General features: G+C 41.5%; 1 protein-coding gene across 3 annotated transcripts in view; it reads left to right on the top strand.

Annotated features, from left to right (window-relative positions):
- The window catches only part of igsf11 (immunoglobulin superfamily member 11), a 148,062-nt gene extending 121,049 nt beyond the window's left edge, over positions 1-27,013 (top strand). For all 3 annotated transcript variants that reach the window (XM_056756566.1, XM_056756568.1, XM_056756569.1), the window contains 5 exons: positions 20,061-20,268; positions 20,358-20,513; positions 25,202-25,324; positions 25,409-25,556; positions 25,673-27,013. In XM_056756566.1, coding sequence (XP_056612544.1) covers positions 20,061-20,268; positions 20,358-20,513; positions 25,202-25,324; positions 25,409-25,556; positions 25,673-26,147 — 1,110 coding nt within the window. In that variant the 3' untranslated portion in view covers positions 26,148-27,013. The remainder of the gene's footprint in view (positions 1-20,060; positions 20,269-20,357; positions 20,514-25,201; positions 25,325-25,408; positions 25,557-25,672) is intronic.
- Positions 27,014-27,306: the final 293 nt, after the last annotated feature.

Here is a 27,306-nt window from a genome sequence, read left to right as displayed (position 1 = left end):
CCTGTCCCCACGGTCTTCACGAAGATCGTGGAAGCCGCCCTATCTCCCTGAGGGGTGGAAGGTGTGCGGGTACTAAACTAGCTCGATGACTGGCTTATCTTTGCACACTCGCGAGATCTGCTATGTACACAAAGGGACCTGGTGCTCCGGCACCTAGATCGGTTGGGATTACAGGTCAACCGATAGAAGAACAAGCTCTCCCGAGTGCAGAGCATCCTCTTTCTCGGTATGAAACTTAACTCTGTCAATGACGGCAAGACTGTCCGCAGCACGCGCCCAGTCGGTGTTGAACTGCCTGGAACACTTAAATGAATGCTGGACGCCGGCATCCTTTTATACCGGACATCCGGGGGCGGAGACCGGCATGCAAATTTCATTCGCCAAATTTCATTGGCGTTTTCTATAGTAGTCAGAGTTGATTGGTTCTCAAGGGCGAACCCAATCTGTCATTCTCTACACAACGTCTTGTTCGCTCCATCAGGGAACTGAGGTTACATACGTAACCAAGACGTTATCACTGAAGTAGGCTCAACTATAGCTGAAGTATTCCTGTTGAAATAAAAACAATAGAACCCTGCCCGAAATTCAACATAAAATGTAATGGATTTAATGGTTATAATGGGAATAGTACTATGGATACTTGTCTACTTGTATGTGATGGATTCTATTGGTTGGATGATAAATCCTATTGGAATAAACCCAAAACACACTACAAAGAGGAAATTCATTTAAAAATCTCATTCTAATAAAAAAAAACATTGTTTTTTTTCAGCAGGGATGGTATTTGCAGTAAAACCACAGTATCCAAAAATTTTCCATTTTCTATATAGGAACCACACTCCAATTAATAATTTTTAATAAAACCACTGCAACTAAAAACACCATAGTTTTATATTACTAGCTATATTTTATGTTTGTAGTTAAATTATGGTAATACAAATGGTAATAAATCCAACAAACACATGGCTTCTACACTTTACTATTTACAAGAACCTTACAACTTATTGGTATATTGCTGATAAAACTGGTAAAGGGAATATGCAAACACTGCTCATTAATACATATAAGCCTAGGGGACTAATGAGGAAAATTAGGCTATATGATCATACAGGATTATATCTAAACTAAACATATATGTGCTCATACCACTGATACTGTGAGCTACTCTTTGAATTCAGTAGGTTGCTTCAGAGGCATAAGGTATACGACAATAAAACAATGCACAACTGACATAAAGGAAATTTACTTTTATTGCTTGAGTACTTTTAAAATCAGTTACTTCTGTACTTTTACTTGTAGTGGAGTAATATTTGACCAGTAGTATCTGTACTTTCACTCAAGTAAGGAAGTTGTGTACTTCGTCCACCTCTGCCTATCTCTAACTCTATGAAAACACCCTAATCACAGATACACATATACACATACTAATAGACACACACACACACACACACACACCTGTGTGTTTCAATCTGGCCCGCAGAACAAACAAATCTTCTGCACTAATTAACCCTAGAGTCACAGAGGCCAGAACTACAGCTGCTCAACAAACGCACGCACACACAAGCGTGTACACACAAACACACATTATTGCTCATTTCACTGTTCATATCCCTGCTGAACAATCCGTCATGCTTCACAGATCTAGCGCTTCATTTACACTTATTTAGTATTTAAGTTTATTTTTCCTCCTATAAAGCACATGAATATGTAGTGTAATTTTGAGCTGAAACGTGAAGTGTTACCCTTTTGTAGTTTATTCAAAGTAAAATGCGTTGTTGCCTTTAACATGACTAAAGGTGTTTGTATGTTGGCAGGTGTTTTTGTGTGTCAAAAACATTACATCTGCAGTATTTAAAGCGACTTCATAAATCTTCCGTTCAGTAGCAGTGCTAGTGGGGGGGGGGGCTATAGCCCCATAGGCTTTATAAACTCTAACTACCAGTTTCTGGTTGGAATAGAAACGATGTAAGAATGACGCTGGCCAACAAGCGCCTCCAATGGCGTAGAGAGTAAACTTGACTACTTCTTATCGTCTGAGGTGTGAATTTGCCTCCTGTTGATTTTTTTCCCTATAGCAAATTTATTCTTTCATTCAAAGATGGAAATAGGCTAACCGCGTCTTTCACACAGCTTTTTTCTAATGGGATTGTCCCATTGCCCCGCGCCGCATCTGGTGTGGACAGTTTTTTTATAATGGGTTCTAATTCTAATGCTTCTATTGTCTTTTGTTGCATCGCGCTGCGTCCGGTGTAGAACGTGTAACGAGTGTTTAATAATTAAGTTGTAGGATAAGCTTGGGGTGAATGACTGGGAACATAACTAAACAGACTTGAAGGTTATATTGTCCCTCCCACCAATGATGAACAGTCCCACAGATATTTTTATATAGTGGAGACATATTACCACTGAATGGGGGCGGGGCAAATTTTTATGTAAAGGGAGGGGCTTTATGATTGGCATCTCACAGTCTTAGCACCAATGACCATCTGTACACAGCGGATGACCTCTTTTCAACATCTCACTCGAAACATCCCCACAGTGTGTGTGCGCAAATCTGCTTGGTTGTATCCTTCTCTCTCTCTCTCTTTCTCTCCGTGTGGCTTACACTCATAATATTGAAATTATGTATACAGTGTACTTTTCAGGCTATTATTATTGCTCATAATTGTTTGGGGTGAGGTGAGATCATTGACCCTGTGTGTAAGTATAACAGTGATGCCATTCTTATTCAACAGCACTAATGAGGGCACATTTTCTGCTCTGTACACTACTGAGACATTATGATGAAAACTTTATATGATAGTTTGTGAGATGTGTTATAACAACACTAATTTTTCTCTCTGTCTTACTGTCATGTATATCCGTACACTCGTATCTGTCGTTATTACACACACACGTACGAATGTACACACACGCATTCTTTTTTAAGATTGCTCTGTGGCCAATGATGTTTCACGCCCTTTTCTTTCTTTATCAGGTTAAACCGAGCCTCATCTATGAAGCTAAATTTTTGTGGGACTGGTAGTATTTCTGTGCTTGATACACTTCCCCAGGAATCATACAGGTTTCTGAAAGTTTTTTTCGAACATATAAAACTATTTTGAAATAACTTTTCTTTGTCCCTTATTGGACAATTCTCCCGGAAAAGCATGCGGCATGGCCACACGGCAGCATGGAGAGCAGGAGAAGGAGCATGCGCAGACGTCACTTTTACTTGTAAGCAGGAGAGAGAGATCGAAGTTCAGGTGTTTGTTTGCTCACTGCATTTGGGTGATGAATGTTATATAAACTGTGGATATTATGCTGGAATTGGAGATAGTTTGAAACTGATATATGGAGCCGTCCCAGCGCTAAAAGATGCTGGACATGTGGTGACTGAAACTGATGTCTGTGTTTTGTTGACAAGGGGTGCGCACGTGCTTTGGTTGAAAGCACGTCCTTCCCCCCCACATGCGCCGAATTTATTCTGAAACAATCGTAAAGCTGTATCTATCTTTAATAAATGTGATCAAACTAAATACTCTTCGAAGATACAAAGTATACAATGTTACTCTATAGGTACTCAAGATTAATATGAGATTGGCAGAATCTTGTGTGTTACGCCCGCTGTGCCACTTACGAGTCGCTATCCATTTGTCAGGTGCAGTAATATCACCTAATAAAATGGCTAGTTTTTGTAGCACGCGCTTGTTTGGGCTAATTATTTTCACCCGATGTGCATGTGGTAGGTGAATATTGTTCAATGTTGTTCTACATTTTTTTATGCAACGTGTAATACTTTTTCTAGGTGTATAGGACTTATCTACAGTAATTCTCCAATGTATTTAACACGTTCTAGGAAAAATACAATGTGAAAATCAAAAGTAAAAAATGAAACCTTATGAAACTTCTGGGTGGTGTGGTGGTGGCAATTTCAAGTTAAGTTTTTTTTGTGCCTATGTATTATCTAGCTTTCTAGCTCCAAACAAAATGTTTATTGTACTCATACATTACCAGCACTTTATTAATAAAAAGCACAAATTGTTTTCATTATTAATATAAACCTTTCAATTAGAGAACACAAAAGGGAAGAGCTAATCAATCCAATTTCTCAGCAAATCAGGCATTCTGTTTCTTTAAGTTTTGCCTACTGCCGTTGTTGGAACATATGATAAGCAGTGTGTAATATAAAAGGCTTGTAACAGCCTGAAAACCTTAAATCACATGGTTCCACAGCAGCAGGAGAAAGACACTAACAACCACCAAGTTTTGACCATTTCTCTTTTAAAAACAAAATTTTTGATTCGCATAAAATGTGGAGTCACTTTAAAGATCCCATTCCCTGCGATCCCATTTTTAAACCTTTAGTTTGTGTGTAATGTTGCTGTTAATAAACAATACCTGGAAAAGGATAAAGCAAAAAAGTTCAGTTCCAAGCGAGATATTGTCTTGAACAGAATTTGCTTTTCAAGGACTAAAGAGAACAGTAGGAATCGGACAATAGCCCTTTACTTCCAGAGTACATTTTGTCACTATTCCAAGTGTTTTTAATAACCTGAAAGAATGTAAACTTCTTATGTCCCCTTGTCTAACAATATTCTACGGTTGAAGAGTCTAGTCGACGGAACACACAGAGTTTCTGGATCCAGGAGACAAAGTTTGACACAGACACAAGTGCTTGTTCAATCAGAGTCCAATGTTTATTGTTTTAGGACTAATACTTATAATTTTGTCTTAGGAGGCGTCATATAAAACCACCAAAACAGTGGAAAATCACCAGACTTTCTGTTTAGTCTTTCCTCCTGAACAATCAGATATGATTACATATTCATTATTACAATAACAGAACAATCGTCCATAGGCATCATTAGGAACCTTGATATGGAGAACAACAGATACTTATATCAACATAAGACAGCATGACATGATAGAACTTCCAACGAGGTTAAACAACAAGAATGAAAGGCACATCTTATATGAATAGAAGCTAATATTAATAGGAATTAATAGGAATGAATACATATGATACATGAACTTTGTATTAAACACAGATGCAATATTTGTAGAGGACAGGACGAAATCCAGATTCTCACATAACCTTTGCCCAAAGAAATACGCTAAAAAAGGGGCGAGGCCTTCCTTAGAGAAGAGGGAGAGCCGCTAGAGTAGTGTTTGGTTATCAGAGATTGTAAACATTTGACTGAGCTACGCGCTAAACTACTTTCACTTTCATCACATTGCTTAATATATCAGAAGAATACGTGAAACCTATATCTAACTAAATGTATAATTTTATATAAGAAAAATCAATACTATAATTAGACATCTTAAATGTATTATTTTATATAAGAAAAATCAGTAATGTATTTAGGAAAAACACCAGTCCACTAAATAGAAAAAAACTAAAATTACATAAATGAAAAATAGACAAGGAAAAATTGATTTTTGCAATGTCATGGCCCAAACTACCTTGAATCACATAATATAGCTTTTAATGGCTTCTTTTCAAGTTGACCACCACCCCTCATACTAAATAATAATAATAATAATACCTTTATTTAACCAGGAAAAAGACTCACTGAGATTAAAATCTCTTTTCCAGGAGTATCCTGCCCAAGATTGGCAGCCGAGTATGCATATACAAATAAACAACACTTACAACAAACATTACAAACCAACATTTAACCAGTTAAACAATTACACACCGTTAAATTGCTCTCTAGATTACATTGAAAGGACTTAAAATACTTACTCGCGTTCTGAAACCAAAAATCCTGAGTATTCCGTTTTCTGGGGTTGACTTACTCTGAGTTTGCACTTACCCTGCTTTCTGAAACGGCCCCGGGTAACTTATGGATATCACCCAGCACTTGAAATAATACCAAAACACTTCAAAACAGCTTCCATTATTCGCAAAGGGTGGATAAAACCCTAATATGGGCCCGCCAAATCACAGAGATGCTGATTCGCACGGACCTAAGATCAAAGACAACCTCTGCAAGTATTAGAACGTAAATACGACCTCATAAATCTGTCTTCCTACGATGCACTTTGGGCTTTACGATGACTCCAGAGCACTCGTAGATCTACATTGATTTTCAAGTGGTTCTCAAGTAAAGGTCCTTTTGGAAAACAGACCATAACATAACGATCACTCGTAGGATCCTTTTTACAATCAATTTAGGCTTATGATGCTTTTGGGAAACCCAGCCATGAAGGGTACATTACTTTCCTCCACATATTCATGCCACAGGTCCTTTTCTCTTCAGAATTCCTTTCAAATGGCACTAGGTAGCGTTGATTAATCTGCATGTGATGTTTTTTAAAGAGTACCTAGCATATGTTCTTTTAGGTCCTACTTTGGTTTATGGAGTGTCCAACAACAAGTTTATCTACAATGTGTAAAAACACTATAATGTCGTAATAATAGGCAGTTATTCTTACTTGACTGACTCTCAAGTGATTTGTTCCGCCCTTCATCCTAGGCCCCGCCTACCCTCTAACCTTGTGTCATGTGATTGGTCAGATGGTGTAGTCTGTTGTTATTGGTCAAACGCGTTCATCATTTGTCGCAAATGGAACGCCCCTACCATTATTACAGGATTACGGTTTACATGTGGTTGGATGTCATGTATATTATATGTGTGGCTAGAGATGGCGGCGATTTTACCATACCAATTTGAGCCTGAGTCTGACGCGGAAGAAGACACTAATCCACAACAAACTCCACCACGACTGGAGCAGGATGTTTGTCAGTGTTAAGTGACAACTCTTGTCATAAAAACTCCAAGTGTGACAACATGCATGTTGTGCTTTTGCTCATCAATGAAATAAAATATATTTTTTTCTTAAAATACTGTTAATACGTTTGTAATACTATTATTTCATCTTAACTGTGCGTTGTCGTGGTAAATAGAGCATTTCAGAAAGTCGACATTATGAAAAATGATATATATGAAACCCAAATATATCTATATAGGTGCACGTTCGGCAAATGTGTCAAAATGCAAAGTTAATAACAAGATAAACAAACTGTTACACCCCAAAAATAACAGTACATGCTAATGTTACATGCATTAGCTAAACACAGACATAAAGTATGAAAATATTTCTTGAAATTAAGACAAAAATCAAAGGTCACACTTACAGGTTGGGATGCGGTGGAGCTAACAGGTCCAAACGTTCTTCCTTTGGTAGTTAAAATAAGATGGACTTAGTTTCACACCGTAGAACGTCTTGGTTACGTATGTAACCTCAGTTCCTTGATGGAGGGAACGAGACTTTGTCGAGAACGACAGATTGGGTTCGCCCTTGAGAACCAATCAACTCTGCAGCAGAATACGATACGTGTTTGTGGCATAAGGGACACAACGTCCCGTTCCCTCCATCAGGGAACTAAGGTTACATACGTAACCAAGACGTTCCCTTTCTGTCGGTCTCTCGACGTTGTGTCGAGAACGACAGATGGGATTGCCTATGGAAAACGCCACAACTCTGTATCGCGTCACAATCTCTAGCAAAGTGACGGTAACAGGCGACGTAACTGACACCGGGATTTATGCGAAGGTTGTTAACCCTTGCGAAGGTGTTTGGGCGTAGCCCAACCCGCAGCTCTAGAGATGTCTGCTAGAGAGGCTCTTCTGCCAGTGCCCAGGAGGTGCCTATACTCCGTGTTGAGTGAGCCCTCACTGCCAATGGGCATGGGAGATTCTGAGATCGGAATGCCGTCGTAACGGCGTCTACGACCCCGTGCGCCAGCCTCTGTTTTCTGCTGTCCTCCAACAGACACGGAGCTGGTCAGAGCTTCAGAGCTCTGCTCTGATCTGGGATGCCAGAACGTGTCCTGAGCATCAGCTCTGAAGCCAAGTGCGGTTAGACCGGTGTGGTGTAACCAATAACACTTGGTGCTCCTGCTCCCTGACCTTGCACAGTGTCTGTGCAAGGATGCTCCTGGGGGGCGGAAGGTGTGCTCCCGCCCATCCCGCGGTCAGCTGTGCGCAAGGATATCCGTGCCGAGGGCAGGGAATACCAAGCAGGCAAATGGTGGTGTTGCGGGAGGCGAACAGGTTTACCTGGGCCTACCCGAACAGCCTCCAAATGAGCTGGTCTGCGCGGGGGTGGAGTCGCCACTCTCCACGAGGCATAAACTGGTGAGAAAGTGCGTCGGCTGTCTAGTTCAGTTTGCCCGTGGTGTTTGTGTGGCCCGCAGGGAACGGGTCACCTGTTGACTCCACCGGAGGAGGCGTCGAGCAAGTTGTGTTAGCTGCTGTGAGCGAACGCCACCCTGACGATCTGTGTACGCTACAGCTGTAGTGCTGTCCTCCGACCGGCACGTGCTTGTCTCGCACCAGAGGCCGTAGCCTGCTAAGTGCAAGTAGCACAGCCCACAACTCTTGGCAATTGATATGCCAGCACAGGCGATGGTTCGACCAAAGCCCCGCCTGCGTGCCCGTTACACACTGCACCGCACCCCTGCAGGGAGACATCAGTCGTCACCACGACCTCTCTCATAACCTGCCCAGAGGGACCTGAGTCCGTCGAAAAAGTCATGGAAGACTAGGGGTTATGGGACAAGCAGTTTGTTGCAGTTTGAGAATCAACTGAAAGTCGTAAGTTTAATTTATTATTGTGAGTGTGTCTCATTGAGTCTAGCGCAGTTTCGCTTCCATTGTGTGCGTCCGGTGAGTCACGCTGAGTCACGTGTCAGCAGTTGCGTTTAATTGGCGTGTTATTGGGAGATTTTGGAAGGCGTGTCCTGCTGAATTCAAGTGCTAGACTAAAACGGGTATATATTTAAGACTATCCACCGCGTGCAGTGGTCGCGTGCAGCCCTCATGGCGTGAAGACCGAAGAGAGTAAAGACCATCGACTCTACTTGTGCGACTTTACCTGTGCGACTCTACCTGTGCGACTCTACCTGTGCGACTCTACCTCTGCGACTCTACCTGTGCGACTCTGCCTGTGCGACTACCTGTGCGACTCTACCTGTGCGACTCTACCTGTGCGACTCTACCTGTGCGACTCTACCTGTGCGACTCTACCTGTGCGACTACCTGTGCGACTCTACCTGTGCGACTCTACCTGTGCGACTCTACCTGTGCGACTCCACCGAGCAACGACACCGACAAGGCACTTGAGTATTACTGTTTGCACTTCGACTATTGCACTTATCTATTATCTTTATTTGTATTGTACATTCCTTCCTTTTTTACTATGTGTTTCCAAATCCACACTGTCATTACATCTCGTACACTCAACACATTTAATACAAGTATGAATTCTAAAGCAGCCCCCCCGGCCAGGCAGATAGTGCAAAACAATATGCAAACGGTGGTGAGGAACCCAAAACTCCCATCGAGAAAAAAAACCTCAGGGGAACCCAGGCCCAACCAGGGGATTCCAGTTCCCCTCTGGCAAAAGCTGCTGCCTCTGCACAAGCTCAACAGTGCTTGCACAACAAGGTTTAGTAAAAATATAAAAATGAAGGATTAAAGATTATAATTAACAATCTAATAGCATTTGAAATGTTGTAGGAAAAACAAAGTTGTCGCGTCCTTTATCCAGCTCTATCCTCTTAACACTTGTCAGGTCACCGCTTCCCATTCTCAGCTCTGCCATCAGGTCTGGGCATGAACTGCATCCTGCGGTAACCTTGGAACAAAGAGACAAGACTGGCTGAGAGTAGAGTACTGTTCTGCACTCTTTGATGCAACAAGTACATCATTTGTTGTTGGATGTGTTCCTGGTTCCGGTTGATCTAAATAATGCAGCCTAAATCCTCTGAGGATTAATATTATGGAGGTGTAGTGTATGCAAGATTAAAAAGATGAGTCTTTAGTCTAGATTTAAACTGACAGAGTGTGTCTGCCTCCCGGACCGTGCAGGGAAGAATATTCCAAAGTTTAGGCGCTAGATAAGAAAAGGATCTACAACCTGCACTTGATTTTGAAATTCTAGGTATTACCAACTGACAGGACCCCTTAGAGCGTAATGTACGTGGAGGTCTGTAATACAATAGAAGTTCATTCAAATACTGCGGCGTTAGACCATGTAGGGCTTTATAGGTAATAAGCAAGATCTTAAAGTTAATGCGATGCTTTATAGGTAACCAGTGCAAGGTTGACAGAACCGGGGTTATATGCTCATACTTTTTTGTACGTGTAAGTACTCGAGCTGCCGCGTTTTGAACCAGTTGCAGTTTTTGTAATAGGCCCGCAGGGCAACCACCTAGAAGTGCATTACAGTAATCTAGTCTTGATGTCATGAATGCATGAATTAATTTCTCTGCATCTGACAGTGACAGCATATGACGTAATTTAGATATATTCTTAAGATGGAAAAATGCAATTTTACAGGTGTTTGCGACATGGCTTTCAAATGAGAGAGTACTGTCGAATACAACGCCAAGATTCTTAGCTGATGACGAGGATTTTATGGAGCATCCGTCAATCGTTAAGCAGTATTCTTGGTTGTTACGCATAGCAGTTTTCGGTCCAGTAAGTAACACTTCTGTTTTGTCCGAGTTTAGTAGTAAAAAATTGTTACTCATCCACATTTTTAAGTCAACTATGCAATCCTTTATTCGATGAAACTGCTGGGTTTCATGAGGCATCGAGGAAATATAAAGTTGAGTATCATCAGCATAACAGTGAAAGCTAATTCCGTATCGCTTTATTATATCTCCTAGAGGTAGCATGTATAATGCGAAGAGCAGGGGTCCCAAGACTGAGCCCTGTGGTACACCGTACTGGACTTGTGATTTGCGGGACACCTCATTGTTTATTGCTACAAATTGAAAACGGTCGGATAAATAAGACTTAAACCATTTCAATGCTATTCCGTTAATGCCGACGTAATTTTCGAGTCTATGTAGAAGTATGCTGTGGTCAATGGTGTCAAATGGAGCACTGAGGTCTAGCAGCACCAATAACGAAATACAGCCACGGTCAGACGCTAAAAGCAGATCATTTGTAACTCTGATCAAAGCAGTCTCTGTACTGTGACATACTCGAAATCCAGACTGGAATTCATCATTAATGTCATTCCTTTGGAGGAAGGAGCATAATTGAGTTGAAACTACTTTTTCCAGAACTTTAGATATAAAAGGTAAATTCGATATAGGCCTGTAATTCCCTAGTTCTTTAGGGTCGAGTTTTTTTTTTTTTTAAAAGAGGCCTTATAACAGCCACCTTAAATGCTTTAGGCACATGTCCTAATGTCAGAGATGAGTTAATAATACTAAGAAGAGGATCTATAATTTCTGGGAGCATTTCTTTCAGTAGTTTTGTAGGTATAGGGTCTAGCATGCATGTTGATGATTTAGATGATCTAATGATTTTAGACAGTTCGTCGTGATCTACTGTAGAAAATAATTGCAATTTCTCCTTAGGGGTGCTGTAGTTAGTTTGTTCAGCGGATTTCACTACAGGTTGCATTGTTATAATTTTTTCTCTTATATCTTGGATTTTACTCGTGAAGTAGTTCATAAATTCATCACTGTTATGCTGATAATCAGAATCTGACGTCGATGACAACTTATTTTTTGTTAATTTAGCCACGGTGTTAAATAAGAACCTAGGGTTGTGATGGTTTTCCTCTATTAGTGTTGAAAAGTAGGCGGATCTAGACGTTTTTATTGCATTCCTGTAATTTCGAGTACTATCCTTCCATGCTATACGAAATACCTCTAAATTCGTTTTCTTAAAGTTGCGCTCCATTTTACGGGATGCTTTTTTTATAGTCTGAGTGTGTTCATTATACCACGGTGTTGGGCTGCTATTTTTAATTTTCTTTAAACGCAGAGGAGCAACTATGTCTAATATTTCCGAGAAAGTAGAGTTAAAATTTTCAATAGTAGTGTCAAAATCGTCAACGTTATTACTCATGCTAGATATTTTAGACAATTCAGGCAGATTATCGAGAAACGCATCTTTGGTAGTTGAAGTAATCGTTCTACCATATTTGTAACAAGGAGTTTGATTTGCAGCCGTAGGCCATTGAAGCAAACATAATATCAGATAATGATCCGAAATATCTTCACTCTACTGAACGATTATAACATCGTCCACATTTATACCATAAGAAAGTATTAAATCTAAAGTATGATTACGAAGGTGAGTGGGTCCTGACACATGTTGACTAACGCCCATGGAGTTAAGAGTGTCTTTGAAAGCCAGTCCCAAGGCATCTGTATCATTGTCTACATGGATATTAAAGTCACCGACAACAAGGACTCTATCTGCGGCCAGTACTAGTTCTGATAAGAACCCACCAAAATCTTTAATAAAATCTGTGCGGTGCCCTGGAGGCCTATATACAATAGCTAGAATAAATTTAAAAAATGTTTTGTCCTTAGTATTAGGTGTCGATACGTGAGGTACCATGACTTCAAAAGAATTGTATTTAAAATTAGACTTCTGAGAGCTAATAAAATAATTCTTGTAAAGTGCAGCGACACCTCCCCCTCTACCTTTTAGACGAGGCTCGTGTTTATAGTAATAATCATGGGGAACGGATTCATTTAGAGTAATAAAATCGTCTGGCTTTTTCCATGTTTCTGTCAAACAAAGCATGTCTATTTTATGATCGGTTATCAAATCGTTAACAAAAAGTGCTTTATTTGAGAGAGATCTAATATTAAGCAATCCGAGTCGTAACAGCTGATTATCTGTATTTTGTTCATGTTTGATTTGTTTAACGTTTATTAAATTACTTTCAAGAGGTTTACGCAATATCTTATGTTTGCTAATCCGGGGGACAGACACAGTCTCTATTTTATGTTGTTTGTAAGAAGGGATTATTACATGTTGTATATTTTGTGTATTCTGTAACGCGAGACGGCAAGCAGACAGTTGGTTAATCCATTCTGTCTCCTTCCTGACCTGGGCCCTAGGTAGTCAGACTTTAGCATTATTAAGACTGTGTGCCAAATTTCTAGAGAGGAGGGAAACCCCATCCCAGGAGGGATGGAGACCATCTCGTTTCAACAGGTCAGGTCTGCCCTCAAAACTCTTCCAGTTATTTATAAAATCTATATTATTCTGCAGGCACCACTCAGACCACCAGCCATTTAGTGATGATAATCTGCTATAAATCTCATCACCACGGTAAGCAGTGAGGGGGCCAGAGAATATTACAGTGTCTGACATCGTTTTTGCAAGCTCACACACCTCTTTAATATTATCTTTAGTGATCTCCGATTGACGGAGTCTAACATCATTTGTGCCGACATGAATAACAATCTTACTGTATTTACGATTAGCCTTAGCCAGCACATTTAAATTTGACTTGATGTCAGGCGCTCTGGCTCCCGGTAAACATTTGACTATGGTGGCTGGTGCCTCTATGTTAACGTTACGGACAATAGAATCACCGATCACTAGGGCACTTTCAGCAGGTTTCTCAGTCGGTGCGTCATTGAGCGGGGCAAACCTGTTCGAGACTTTAATCGGAACGGTTGAGTGATGTTTTGTCCTGCGACTATGCCGTCTCACCGTCACAAAGTTTCCCAGCTGCAGGGGATTTTCAACCGGAACCGAGCTGTGTGCGCTAACATTGCTCGCATCCGAAGTGTTTTCTACAGTCCTAACACTCTTACTATCCTCAAATAAAGATTGGATGCGAGACTCTAATTCTAAGATCTTCTCCGTCAGCCTAACTACTTCCCTGCATTTATCACATGTAAAACCCTCGCCGCTGACAGAGAAGGCTAAACTAAACGTATGACATGAGGTGCAAGTAACAACAATAGGAATAGAAGCCATAACTCACCGGGTATGAAGTGCAATCCTAACTTACCAAGGTTGCTTGATGAGTCTTAGTATATACGCTTAAAAAGAGAAACAGTTAGCACACAAGACAAATAGGGGGAGATGATATTCCACACTGTAAACAGAAGGCAAGCTAACACGCTAATATGCTAGCGGCGTTACGCTTCAATTAATATAGATTTAGAAAATAAAGTTATAAATAATTCGGCAACGACAATGATAGGTAACTATAGTAAAATACACTAATATTTAGACCAGGAACAAATGTGATGTGAAGCAAGTGTCAGAGGATACAAACTAGCCGCCGGCAGCGATGCAATCAGGTGTGCAATAGGTGTACACAAACGGTTACTCGCAGAAGGCCACGCATGGCTAATGCTAACAACCTGCGTACTCTTTCAGCATCCAGCACTACCTCTATTACCTTTCCTATTGGTTTATGGAACTGCCAATCCGCTGTAAACAAGGCAGATTTCATCATAGCTATTGCCAAACATTATGGTCTTTCTCTTTTAGCACTTACTTAAACCTGGATCAAACCCGAGGACACTGCCACACCGGCTGCACTCTCCAATAATTGCACTTTCTCCCACAGCCCACGCATATCAGGGAGGGGCGGAGGAACTGGTCTACTTATTCCTAATGACTGGAAATTCAAACAGCTTGCACCCTCATGCAACAACACCGCCTTTGAGTTTCATGCTGTCACTGTCATCTACCCTGTTAAAACGCATGTTGTAGTTATATATCGTCCCCCAGGGCACCTTGGACTCTTCTTGGAGGAATTGGATATCTGGTACCCTGGTTATCGGATGTTCTCCGTGAGCATCACACATCTCTCAGGTCTGCTGAGAGAAAGTGGCGCAAATCAAAATTACCCACTGACCTCTCTCTCTACCAGTCTATTCTCTCTTCCTTCTCTGCGGATGTCTCCTCTGCGAAAACCCAATACTACCACACTTAAATCAACAACTCTCCTGACCCTCGTACTCTCTTTAAAACCTTTTCTGCTCTCCTCTGCCCGCCTTCCCCCTTACCTCCATCAGACTTAACAGCTGACGATTTCGCATCGTTCTTTGTAAAGAAAACGAGCACCATCAGCAATCAATTTTCTGCGCCACCGCCTCTTGACCACAGTCAATCCCCTGACACATGCTTGTTCCCTTCGTTCTCTCTCCTATCTGAAGAGGAAGTTTCCAAGGTAATTTCTTCCAAACACCCGACTACCTGCCCTCTAGATCCCATCCCCACCCATCTCCTCCAGGCCATCTCTCCATCGGTTGTTCCCTCTCCGACTCACATTATCAACTCGTCTCTCACCACTGGCACATTTCCTACACTCTTCAAAGAGGCCCGTATTACCCCACTATTAAAGAAGCCTACTCTTAATCCTGCACTGTTAGAAAACTATAGACCAGTATCCCTACTCCCCTTCGCTGCTAAAACTCTAGAACGTGTTGTTTGTAACCAGCTCTCATCTTTCCTCACCCAGAACAACCTCCTGGACAGCCACCAGTCTGGGTTCAAGAGCGGTCATTCCACTGAGACTGCGCTGCTCTCTGTTATTGAAGCCCTGAGACTGGAAAGAGCCTCCTCTAACTCATCTGTTCTTATCCTACTAGATCTATCTGCCGCCTTTGACACCGTTAACCATCACCCTCAAGGCGATGGGGGTCTCTGGAATGGTGCTACAATGGTTCAGGTCTTACCTCTCGGGTAGGTCCTTTAGAGTATCTTGGAGAGGTGAGGTGTCGGAGTCCCATCATCTCGACACAGGTGTGCCTCAGGGCTCAGTGCTTGGTCCGTTGCTATTCTCTGTATACATGACATCCCTTGACTCTGTCATTAGGAAACATGGCTTTTCCTATCACTGCTATACGGATGATACACAACTATACATGTCTTTTCGCCCTGACGATCCGACTGTCTCTGCACGCATCTCAGCTTGCCTAGCCGACATCTCACTCTGGATGAACGCCCATCACCTGCAGCTGAACCTTCCAAAAACAGAACTGCTTGTAATCCCGGCTGACACGAAGACTCATCACAACCTTTCCATTCAACTGGGCTCATCAACCATCACACCTTCCAGAAAAGCAAGAAACCTGGGAGTGGTGATCGATGATCAGCTCAACTTCACTGATCAAGTTGCCAGCACCGCCCGGTCCTGTAGATTCATCCTCTACAATATCAGGAAAATTAGACCCTTCCTATCAGAGCATACTACACAAATCCTTGTCCAGGCTCTTGTCCTGGCCAGACAGGACTACAGCAATGCACTACTGGGAGGACTTCCAGCTTGCACAACCAAACCTCTACAGATGATCCAGAATGCTGCGGCAAGAGTTATCTTTAATGAACCAAAGAGAGCACACGTCACTCCTCTACTCATTAAGCTACATTGGCTTCCCGTAGTCGCTCGCATCAAATTCAAGACTCTGCTCCTGGCCTACAAGACCTCTACTGGTTCGGCACCACCTCATCTTAAATCGCTAATGCAAACATATGTACCCGCCAGATCCCTACGCTCTGCAAACGAACGACGTCTTGTGGTGCCATCTCATAAAGGTAAAAAATCTCTCTCGCGCACCTTCTCCGGATCTGTTCCACCTATGTGGAATGATCTGCCCACTGCTACAAGATCTGCAGATTCTGTAGCCATCTTTAAGAAACGCCTGAAAACACATCTCTTCCGCCAACATCTGACTGATCTGTTCTGACTCTTTTCTTCTCTACTCTTTTTTTCTCTACTCTAAAAAAAAAAAAAAAAGTATGAATGAATGGTTCCGTATACTGTGTTAGGCTATATGAGACTAGTCTTCTTTTTGATTGCACTTATGCTTCTGTTTTACTTATGCTGTCCTAATTGCTTCCATTATCTACCCCACTTGTAAGTCGCTTTGGATAAAAGCGTCTGCTAAATGACTAAATGTAAATGTAAATGGTGCGTCGGAAGCAGGGCGTCATCATCATGCGCCTGCTGCCGGTGTGCCTCACTCTCCTCGGAACTCGACTCTGAAACCAGTGTTGGAGCGGTCTCATGTGCATCAACCCGGGGGGTATTAACCCGTGAGGACGCCATGTCCCAGGAGCCTCTGAATTGTTTCAGGGGGGCCACTGTCTGCCTGAAATTTTCTTTTCAGGCAGTTCAACACTGGTTGGGCGTGTACTGCGGACAGTTACGCCGACATGGTGACAGAGTTGAGTTCCATACCAAGAAAGAGGATGCTCTGCACTGGGGAGAGCCTGCCCCTCTCTCGGTTGACCTGGAGTCTCATTCGATCTAGGTGCCGGAGCACCAGGTCATTTTGTGTACATAACAGATCTCACAAGTGTGCCAAGATAGGCCAGTTGTTGAGATAGTTTAGTACCCGCACACATTCCTCCCCTCAGGGAGAAAGGGCGGCTTCCACGATCTTCGTGAAGACCCGTGGAGACAGGGACAGACCGAAAGGGAGAAGTCTGTACTGATATGCCCGCCCCTCGAACGCGAACCGTGGGAGCGGCCAGTATCGAGGAGGATCGAGACATGAAAGTAAGCGTCCTTCAGGTCGATTGCCACGAACCCATCCTGACACCTGATAGATGTCAGGATGTGCCTCTGCATGAGCACCCTGAACGGCAGCTTGTGAAGGCGCAACCCGCCGTCTTTCTTGGGAACAATGAAGTGCGGGTCTTGACCCACTGAACATCTTGGTTTTGAGGGACGAACTCGATGCCCGTTTTGCCAGAAGGGTGGTGACCTCTACCCGAAGTACGGAGGCGTCCCTGCCTCTGATAGAGGGAGAGATGATGCCCCGAAACTCTGGGAGAGTCTCTGGCGAACTGGCTTGAGTAACCAAGATAGACCGCCCTCATTAGCGAGCGAGACAGTGTGGGCAGCTCTCGAGCTCCCAGGGACTGTGACAGGGTGACCAAGGGGGCGGTCTGCTTCATCATTCAACTGGGGGTGTTTAGTTGGCTGGCGGAGCTAACCGCATGTGATGGGGGGCCCGGAGGGTAGGTTGGCTCCGCCTACTTACCTGCCTGGCGAGACAGCTGCACGCACTGTCGGTTTGAGAGTGGTAGTAGCTGTGTGCGATCGGCTGCAAGTACACCTGGGGATAACCAAAAAACTATGCGAGTAAGTGGGCGCCAGGCCCTGAAAAGGGTCCGGCTTTGGTGACGAGGCAGGACCCGTCCCGTACCGACCGATCACAGCCTTAGCTGTGAAGGTTTGGGCCCGATTTTGTTCTCCCTGGGGTATTCCTGTCAGTATCCCTTCTCGCGAGAAGGTTGCTGACGGAGTTGAGGTTTCCCCCTTGGCTTCGCTTCCGGGGTGCCGCCAGTGGGGGCACAGGAACCGGAGCCGAAGTCGAAGGGGTCCTGGGCTGCCGGGAAGCAGACATCACGCGAGATCTCGGAGACCTCTGGGCGGCCGAGTCACAACACGGTAAGGTGTGGCTAATTGCCACTGTATGCTTCTTCACCATCAAAAACTGCTGAGCGCAGTCCTCGACGATATTACCAACAACCCACCCTGTGAGACGGATGCATCAAGAAAGCAGACTTTCTCGGTGTCATTCATCTGCGCAAGGTTCAGCCGGGGCTGTCTCTCCTGGACCACTACCGTGGACATCGTCCGACCCAGTCCCGCGCCGCCACCTTAGTCGCCCGTACAGCGCTGTCAGTGGCGGCAAGGAGATCCTGCAATATACCCGGGTCGGCCTTACCCTCGTGGAGCTCTCTCCACGCCCTGGCCTGGCGGACCTGCAGGATGGCCATGGCTTAGAGAGAGGAGGCAGCCTGGCCCGAGGCATCGCAAGCCTTCGACACCAGTGATGCCAAAGTCTTACGCGCTTTGGCCGGTAGGCGTGGCCGATTCCCCCCAGGTGGTAGCCGTCCACGGCACAGGTGCACCGCGGGCAAACGTTCGAACTGAGGGATCTCGACGTAGTCCTTGGCTGCCCCACCATCGAGGGAAGTAAGGGAGCCGGAGCTGGTTTCACTGGAACGGTCCGTGAGTGGAGCGTTCCAAGTTTTACACAGCTCCTCATGCAGAAAAAAAAACATCAACGTGAATGCTTTTGTCATTGATAATTACAGACACTATTGAAAAATGAACTAGCAAAACAGATGGCTGCTTTGGTAACTTGTTATATTGATAGTTATAGCTAAATACATTTCAATGGATTAGCTAGCTAACATATATGGTGTGTACTTTGCTATAATTACACAATATTCTCATACCTCATTCTCAGTACATGCTATTTATTCACCTTCGGACTTACAACTTGGCACAGTTTCAAACACGGCAACAGAACAGACTGCATGAAATGTCATTTTCATGATCTCATGCTACGTACTCTTTGAGGATTCATCCCAGTGTTGACAGAGAGACCTGATGGACATTATTGAAAACTGTGTGGTCACTGGTCATCCAGAATGTTTGTTTGAATTTCTCTGAGACGTAACGGATTATTGGCTAAAACCATGTTTATGATAGCTCCCTTTTGTTCCTCTGTGAATATGGGGCCCCTTCCTCCTCTATGTTCTTGACCCTCAATTCTATTTAGATCAATCAAAATACATGTTATGGTAAATGTCACAGGACATAATTTCAAACATGTTACACAGTGAATGGTACCAATTACTACTGATGGAGTATTTTTTTTTTATAAAGTAAAAACTTTAAAAGATACACACAAATCCATGAGACCATCATTCACTGGATCAAACTCCTTTTGTGTGTGTGATGTTACAGTGATTTTTCTGTCATATAGCCTCTCAAAAGATACGTAGACACGCACACACACTCACTCTGTGTGAGCGAGTGAAAGCAGGTTTCTTTTCATGTGTCAGATCACAGAAGCTTCTAACAAACATGAAAGTCCTTAAAAAATGCTTTATACTTAATTAATGTGTTTTTGTGTATGGAAATGTGTGTATCCGTCTGTGAGTTTTCAAGTGTGTGTGTATGCAAGTGTGTGTGTGTGTGTGTGTGTGTATGCAAGTGTGTGTAGATGCCTGTGTCTGTCTGTGTGGACGCACAAGTGTGTTTTTATGTGGCAGCATGTAAAAGCTTCACTCGCGTGTGCATATTAAACTCACTTCAATCACTTACAGTATGACCTGCACTTTCTTAACATTTAAACATGTTTTAAAAAGCAGATGCATTCAGTTATTTGTGTGTGGTCAATCTTTCAGCATTCAGGACTCGCTATCCTCTGGTAGTGTACATACAGTTCAGTAGTTATAATAGAGATATACCTGCTCATTGAACTGAAGTATTTTGCTGTAATATGAACATGTGTGATTGTTGTGTGTTCACAGGTGATCATCTATCAGGGTGGGCAGGTCTTCAGTTTAGCCAATCACATGAATGGGCGGGTGGGTTTTGTGTCCACTATGCCCAGCACAAGTGCCTCAATCTTCATCAATAACACACAACTGTCTGACACAGGAACGTATCAGTGTCTGGTTAATAACCTCCCGGACCGTGGGGGACGCAACATAGGCGTCATCGGCCTCACTGTTCTCGGTGAGACACACATTCACAAAATCTTCTGTATCTGAATCTGTGTATGTGTGTAAAAACAGAACAGAAATAACTTATAATGTCTTGTGTAGTTCCCCCGTCCACACCATCCTGTGGTATTCAGGGTTCACTGGATGTGGGCAGTGATGTCATGCTGTTGTGTTCTTCAGAGGAGGGCATCCCCACACCCACCTACTCCTGGGAAAAACTGGAGACAGTACCCAAACTTCCCCACAATGCCATGCAAGGTACTAAACCCCTGAGCGTGGCAATTCCATATTGCCCCATGTTCACTGATAAATCTGCAGCTCTTGACTCATGTGACAAGTTACTCCAATTTTGAAATCGAGTTCAAAGTTCTTCTCTTTGTTTTCAAATCTTTAAACAATCTGGCACCGAGCTACCTATCTGACCAGCTTCATCCCTACAATTCCATTCGAAGCCTGAGGTCTCAACTCAACTCAACTCAACTTGATTTATATAGCGCTTATTACAATTTTCATTGTTACAAAGCAGCTGTACATGAGACACATTGAATACAAGAAAAACAACTAAAGGCCTATACCCTATATGTAAAAACAAGAAAAGGTGAAAACAACAAAAGACAGACATACAAATGCTCCACACACACAATATGCATACATACTTACACACATTGACTTAGACGCACACACGCAAACACACTCGCACACACGCACAGTGAAAGCACACATTTGACATAAAGGAGAGAGAACCACAGCTCAAATATTAAAAAGACTATAAATTCTTATATCAATATTAATTATGTCAAACTTCTAAATTCTAAAGCAGCCCCCCCGGCCAGGCGAATAGTGCAAAACAATATGCAAACGGTGGCGAGGAACCCAAAACTCCAATCGGAGGTCTGGAAATCAAAGACTAATCTCTGTCCCCAGAGCATAGAGGGGACAGAGCTTTTGCGGTTGCGGGTCCCAGGTTGTGGAACAGTCTTCCAGCCTATATCAGATCGGCACAGTCTTTAACTGTTTTTAAATCATCTCTTAAAACGTATTTCTTTTCTTTGGCTTTTAACTCATTGTGAACGAATGTGTCGGTTGTCTTGTGTAATATGTCTCTGTTTGTACAGCACTTTTGTCAGCTGGGCTTGCTGTTTTTAAATGTGCTATAGAAATAATACAAACTTGAAACTTGAACTTGTGATTTCTATCCGCCCCTCTCCACCACATGTGTATGTGTGTATGTGTTTGAGTGCAGTGAGTTGACTGAACGTGATCTGTCCACACACTCATCTGATGCTTTACAAATAGACTACACAATCCCAACCCACATCATTTCTTTAAAGAGACAGTTCAACCGGAAATGAAAATTCTGTCATCATTTACTCATCATCATGTTGTGTAAACCTGTATGAGAAAACAGAAGATATTTTGAAGAACGTTGATAATCAAACAACATTGAACTCCATTGACTTACATTGAAAACCATTTTGACATTTCTCAAAAATCTATCGTTTGTGTTCCACTGAAGAAAGACTCTCATACAGGTTTTACAAGCACATGAGAGTAAATAAATTATGACAGAATTTTTATTTTTTGGCTGAACTGTGACCATGCGAACAAAAATATAATGAGAATTAAATATATGTTTATTAACACTTCAGTAGACCTATTTTAAAGACAAATGTTTATTTTTATATTCAAATAAAATCTGACTTTGATCTAATTCTATAATATCTAATATGTTCAACAGAAGTTCAGTGACCAGATCTAAAGCTATAACTACAGCTCTACTGTCATCTAGCTGACATTTCTGTTATTACGGCAGTGATTATCAATCTTTATAACATTTCCTCCACAACTCCATTAATAAAGCTCATTCATGAAGTATGTTTATTTGTTTAGTATACTGTATTTAAGCAGGAATAGAGCTGAAAAGGCCCGAGCTCAGTCTGATGATGGTATGAATTGTCATGTAAACATGAGGAACTGGTGAATATAGTATTTTGAATTAAAAAAAAAAACATTTCATCCACATTAATCAAACTTTTATTGCAAAAACATTACACTTCAATAAATTAAAATATAAATTTAAGTTACTGATAATTTAAGTGTTCAAACAAGTTAAAAAGCAGTAGCCCCTAGTTCGTTTGTACAATACAGACGATAAAAGTGATCGTGCATAGCAGTAGATTTAAAGTTATTTATATAGTCATTACTTGAAGTAACTTAACTCGTACAGATGGTGATAGACAAATGTTTGTTCACATTAAAGCATATAATGAAATGCACGTGGTCTTTTCACCTCAAAACTAACTGCGCGTCTTGGCGGTCATTAACAAAAATACAAACTAAAATAACACTCTTGTAACTTTACGTCTATATACGCATTAATAATTCTCTGGTCTTGGCTCATTTTGTTGCTATGTTGTTTACAGACTCGCCTAAACGAATCCTTGAATCAGTGAGTTGTTAACATTCAAAATCAAAAAGCGACCATCTGTGACCTGATTTCGAACAAAATCTGGTCAAAACCACTATTCGTTTCACTCGTTCGTTGCAGCAAACCAAACAGAACTCTCTTGGAAAGTTTGTGTTGACCGTTAAACAACCTCGAGCCACCATTGGTCCATGGCAATTACGTAATAGTTGGGTGTGTTATGTAGCGCCACCCGGTATGTGGGAAATAATGCGTCATTTTACTTACCTGAGGGGTGTTGGATTGTTCGGCATAGTCCAGGCGAATTGCAATTTCGTTCTGCGTTTTGGGGTAAAACGAAGCTCGATAATATTGAGGGAGGGTATTGTGTTTTCAAGCTTCGTTTTTACCCCTAAACGCAGAACGAAAGCGCAATTCGTCTGGCCTATGCCGAGCCCTTAAGAATCGAGCTGCGTCCCAAATCGCGCACTCATGCACTATTCTACTCCATTTTGTAGTGTAAGTAGTGTGAGGAGTGAGTGTAAATTGAAAATTATTTTAAAAAGAAGTGCATTTTAAGTGCACGTCTTTGTGATGCAGTTTTTCAACCAAAAATATGAAGTGTGGAACTCCTGTTCACTCAACGGTCATAGTTTCGGATGGGAAGGTGGAGCTATCAGACGCTGCTCGAGGAAAATTTCCTGCAAAATGATAACGATCAATCTGAAGTATTGCTGGGCAAAATTAAAACTACATAAATTCTACAATGGGCAAATTGATTTTTATTCACACACATTGTGCAGTGCGATTGACCTCATTTTGCGCTCGTCTGGGAAACCGATATACTTCCGGTTAGTATAAAACCATTTAGTGTTCCATTTAGGACAATACTACCCTTCTAAAATGCTTACACTACATGGTTAAGTGCATAGTACATAGTATGTCATTTGAGACACAGCTTGGCTCTGATCGAATCATTGAATCAGTGATTTTCAATAACCATAAAACCATTCACACGGTGTGACTATTAAACATATTCAGGTGGTTCGTTGAAAAGAATCAGCTCGCTCAAGAATCACACGTCACCATGGGCGTCGCTAGCATTATTTAATTTGATAGCAAAAATTACTTTGATCAATTTGTGATGCATTATTTTTACGAGGACAATGCACAGATGTTGCCTGTCGCTCATGAGTGGTCTGTGTGAACCTTTCTTACCTGGCTGCTGCCTCAGATAATGTGCCTAGTACCGGACGAAGCAATCTTCTCTTTCAGGCTTATTCCTTGAATGGTAAAATACACATAATTATGTCAAAATTTCCGTCAAGGTTTTTTTAACACAACGGGTATGAAGTAAACAAACAGTTTTGGAGAGAAACTCTTTGGGACGTGCATCACTGGATCCGCGCTTTACTAGTCCTAGCAGCTCAGTCACACTAGCACTTCGTAGTGCTACTGGCTGTTTTTGTTTACTTAAAAATTTACTTCAAAACCTTTCATTTTTAATTTATATTAGGTTAAGCATTATCAATTATAGTTATTAGGTATTTCTATTCATATAAATACTTGTAGTATTTAATTAATAACAGTTGTAAAAGAAAACATATTTACAAACAAGGAATTTCATGTTAATTTCATGCATTATTATCGCCCAGCTAATAAACGTGAAAACACTAACGCATTACAAACATCATCATATGCTTTTTTTTCTCATGTCAAGTCTCAGAGATACTCTCTGATTATTCCAGCATCAAAAAAATTAACAGGAAATTAACATGGATAAAAGAATCATAAAGAACTATGAAAAGTCCACAAGAGAAGGAAGTACAGTAGACATAAGTAGCTCGACATGGAAAACAATGGGTCAGATGTATAAAGATACATATTTTGTGTTTGATAATATATTGCATAAATGTGTTCATGCAAGCATGTTTTCCTTGAGAAGAAGAAACTTAAATGTATGTGATTATTTTGTGTTTGTTAATAATCAATATAACATTAAAAAGTTAATGCAAAGCATATTTTCCTTGAAAAAAATACTCCTTACAACCTAATCCAAATTCCCAACATTTGCTCAAAATGTTTTAGGCTCAGCCCCTGATGGTTTTATATCCTAAATACACCCCTGCACATCACTATCACATGTGTGAACGATTTGTGGAGTATATTAACTACAATATTATGCCTCATAGTTTATATAAAATAAAAATATTTTCAAAATACCAAAGAAACTCTGTACACTTGAAAAATGCATCTTACTAAGTACAAAGAAAAATAAAGTTACTCTCCACTACTACTAATTTTAAATAACATTTCAAATGATTATTATTTCAATGATTTATTCACAACAATCAATGCTGTGTGTGTGCACAAAAAACAAAAGATGTAGGACTACAGTTGGTATAAAAATGAACTGGTTGAGAATAACTGCTAGATACAACAGAAATATAATTTACTGTATCTTTAGTTCTGAAATCTAATGCATGTGTTAAGCGAACAGATTAATGAAATGTGTAAATAATAGTGGTGTTGCTGTTCTCAGATCAGATGCAGGGAAGAGTCACACTGAGAAACATCAGCAGCAGTTTGTCCGGTCTGTATCAGTGCACTGCATCAAATGCCATAGGAAAGAGCACATGTGTCATCAACCTGCAGGTTATAACACGTAAGTCATTAGAGACACACGCTGCTGTCTGTCACGTCATTAGATATTTGTGAGATCTGATAACCGATCTGTGTCTTATCACAGCTCAGCCGCAGAGAGTGGGTCTGATCGCCGGCACTATCGCCACAGCTGTCCTGTCTGTGATCATCTGCTGTCTGCTGGTGCTACTCACTCTTTTCTACTGGAGAAACAAGAAGAATTATGAAGAAGATGAAATTCCTAATGAGATCAGGTGACTCTTTATCTTACAAAAATATTACAACATCACCTCTTTGTGCTTACATTTTTTTTTCTGATCTTCATTGATTTAAATGAATGTTTTTATATTTAATTACCCACAATCCTCAGGGAGGACGATCTTCCGCCGAAAAGATCTTCATCGGTCAAGGCTTTCCACGCTGATGCCTCGTCTTCAGAGAACGACACGCTGACCTCCACCAACACCTACAACAGCCGCTACTGGCACAACCCCAAACCAAACTACGACACCAACTCCTACACGCGCTACAATGGTGACACGCGTCAGACCTTCACGGGCGGAGCCAACATGATGGGAAATGTCCCCTCATGCCCAACCTATTGTAACGGCACCCACACCCTGCCCCCACCCAAGACTCTGGTGGTCACCACTAACTCCTCCCCACCCGTCATTACTCGGAGTAATGGCTCTCTGAGTCTGCGCCCCACCGTCGCCACGATGCCCACAGCGACTCATGGGCAACAACACACGCATTCATACGCCGTGAGTCAGGCCACGCTGGAGCGCATGGGAGCAGTGCCTGTCATGTTGCCCGCTCAGAGCAGAGCTGGATCACTCGTTTGATGACAAAAATAAAAACACTGCATAAATCAAACTGTTTTAAAACCGAGTTCAGCTGATGCCAACTTAAACTGATCCACAACACAATTAACACCCCTCACATTTAACATCAACTGTTTACTTGTTTAAGTCTTGATAATAAACAGGTTTGGCTGCAGCTCGAGTGACAAATAAACTCTAATGACATGTTTCCTGATCCCTGTCACCCTCAGAGAAGATTTATGAATGTGCATGATACTTTGTTTTATTAGATCAACACAAACTTTTTTACTTCCGTTTTTACCGCTTTTTAACACTGGAAGTGTTGATAAATTTCAATTAAGAATTCTCTCTCTGATGAATTTCAGCTCACAGTGTTTGATTGAGAAACTTCTAGAATGCGATGTTCGATTTTGAAATTTTGTTTTAGACGGATGAGTTTCACTTCATAACTTCACAAGAATCATCTCTATTCACTTACATCAAAGTGCTCCTCATATATATTTAATTTCAATTGTAAGAAAAGTCTTGGATGTGTCTTAACAATCATGCATCAACACTAGTGCTAGTCTACAGATGAAACAGATTTGTTATCTTGTGAATACTGGAGTTAAATATGGAGTCAGAGAAAGAGTATGAAATGATCTAAAGATCACAGTAAATTCACTTCAGTCGAGTGCTGCTGTCACAGGAGATACATCAACATTCTTCTCGCAAACATATTAACACTCACTCTTTATTTTCTTTAGTTCATGCTTAGTTTTTTTTAATACTGTAAATAATTTCATGACTTGTAGAAAAGAATGTGAATTAAAACATTATTTTGCCCAAATCTCACTTTTGATTTTTTAAAATCATCTTTTCAAATAAAAAAGTGTTTGAATAATGAATTACTCGTGTTATTCCTTTCATTCTTTTTTTATATTTTATTTGTCATTTTTTAACCCGTTCTTTTTTATATTTTTTTTCTGGTAGAGTGAATTTATTTTGATCACATAATCGCTCTTGTGTGCTGGTGAGATGGTTTGAGAAGGAAGTGCATATTCATGTGAATCAGTTGACCAATCACTGCTCTCACATAATCATTAAAGCAGCAAAACCTGAAAGAATCAGCAAATGAAACACAATAAACACACAACAGTGATGGGACAACTTTAAAACATAAAAACTTTTTAACTATCAG

Source organism: Triplophysa dalaica, chromosome 9, assembly GCF_015846415.1.
Source record: "Triplophysa dalaica isolate WHDGS20190420 chromosome 9, ASM1584641v1, whole genome shotgun sequence".
Taxonomy (NCBI): domain Eukaryota; kingdom Metazoa; phylum Chordata; class Actinopteri; order Cypriniformes; family Nemacheilidae; genus Triplophysa; species Triplophysa dalaica.
Note: the sequence above shows the minus strand (reverse complement) of the source record. Positions and strands in the feature narration are given on the sequence as shown.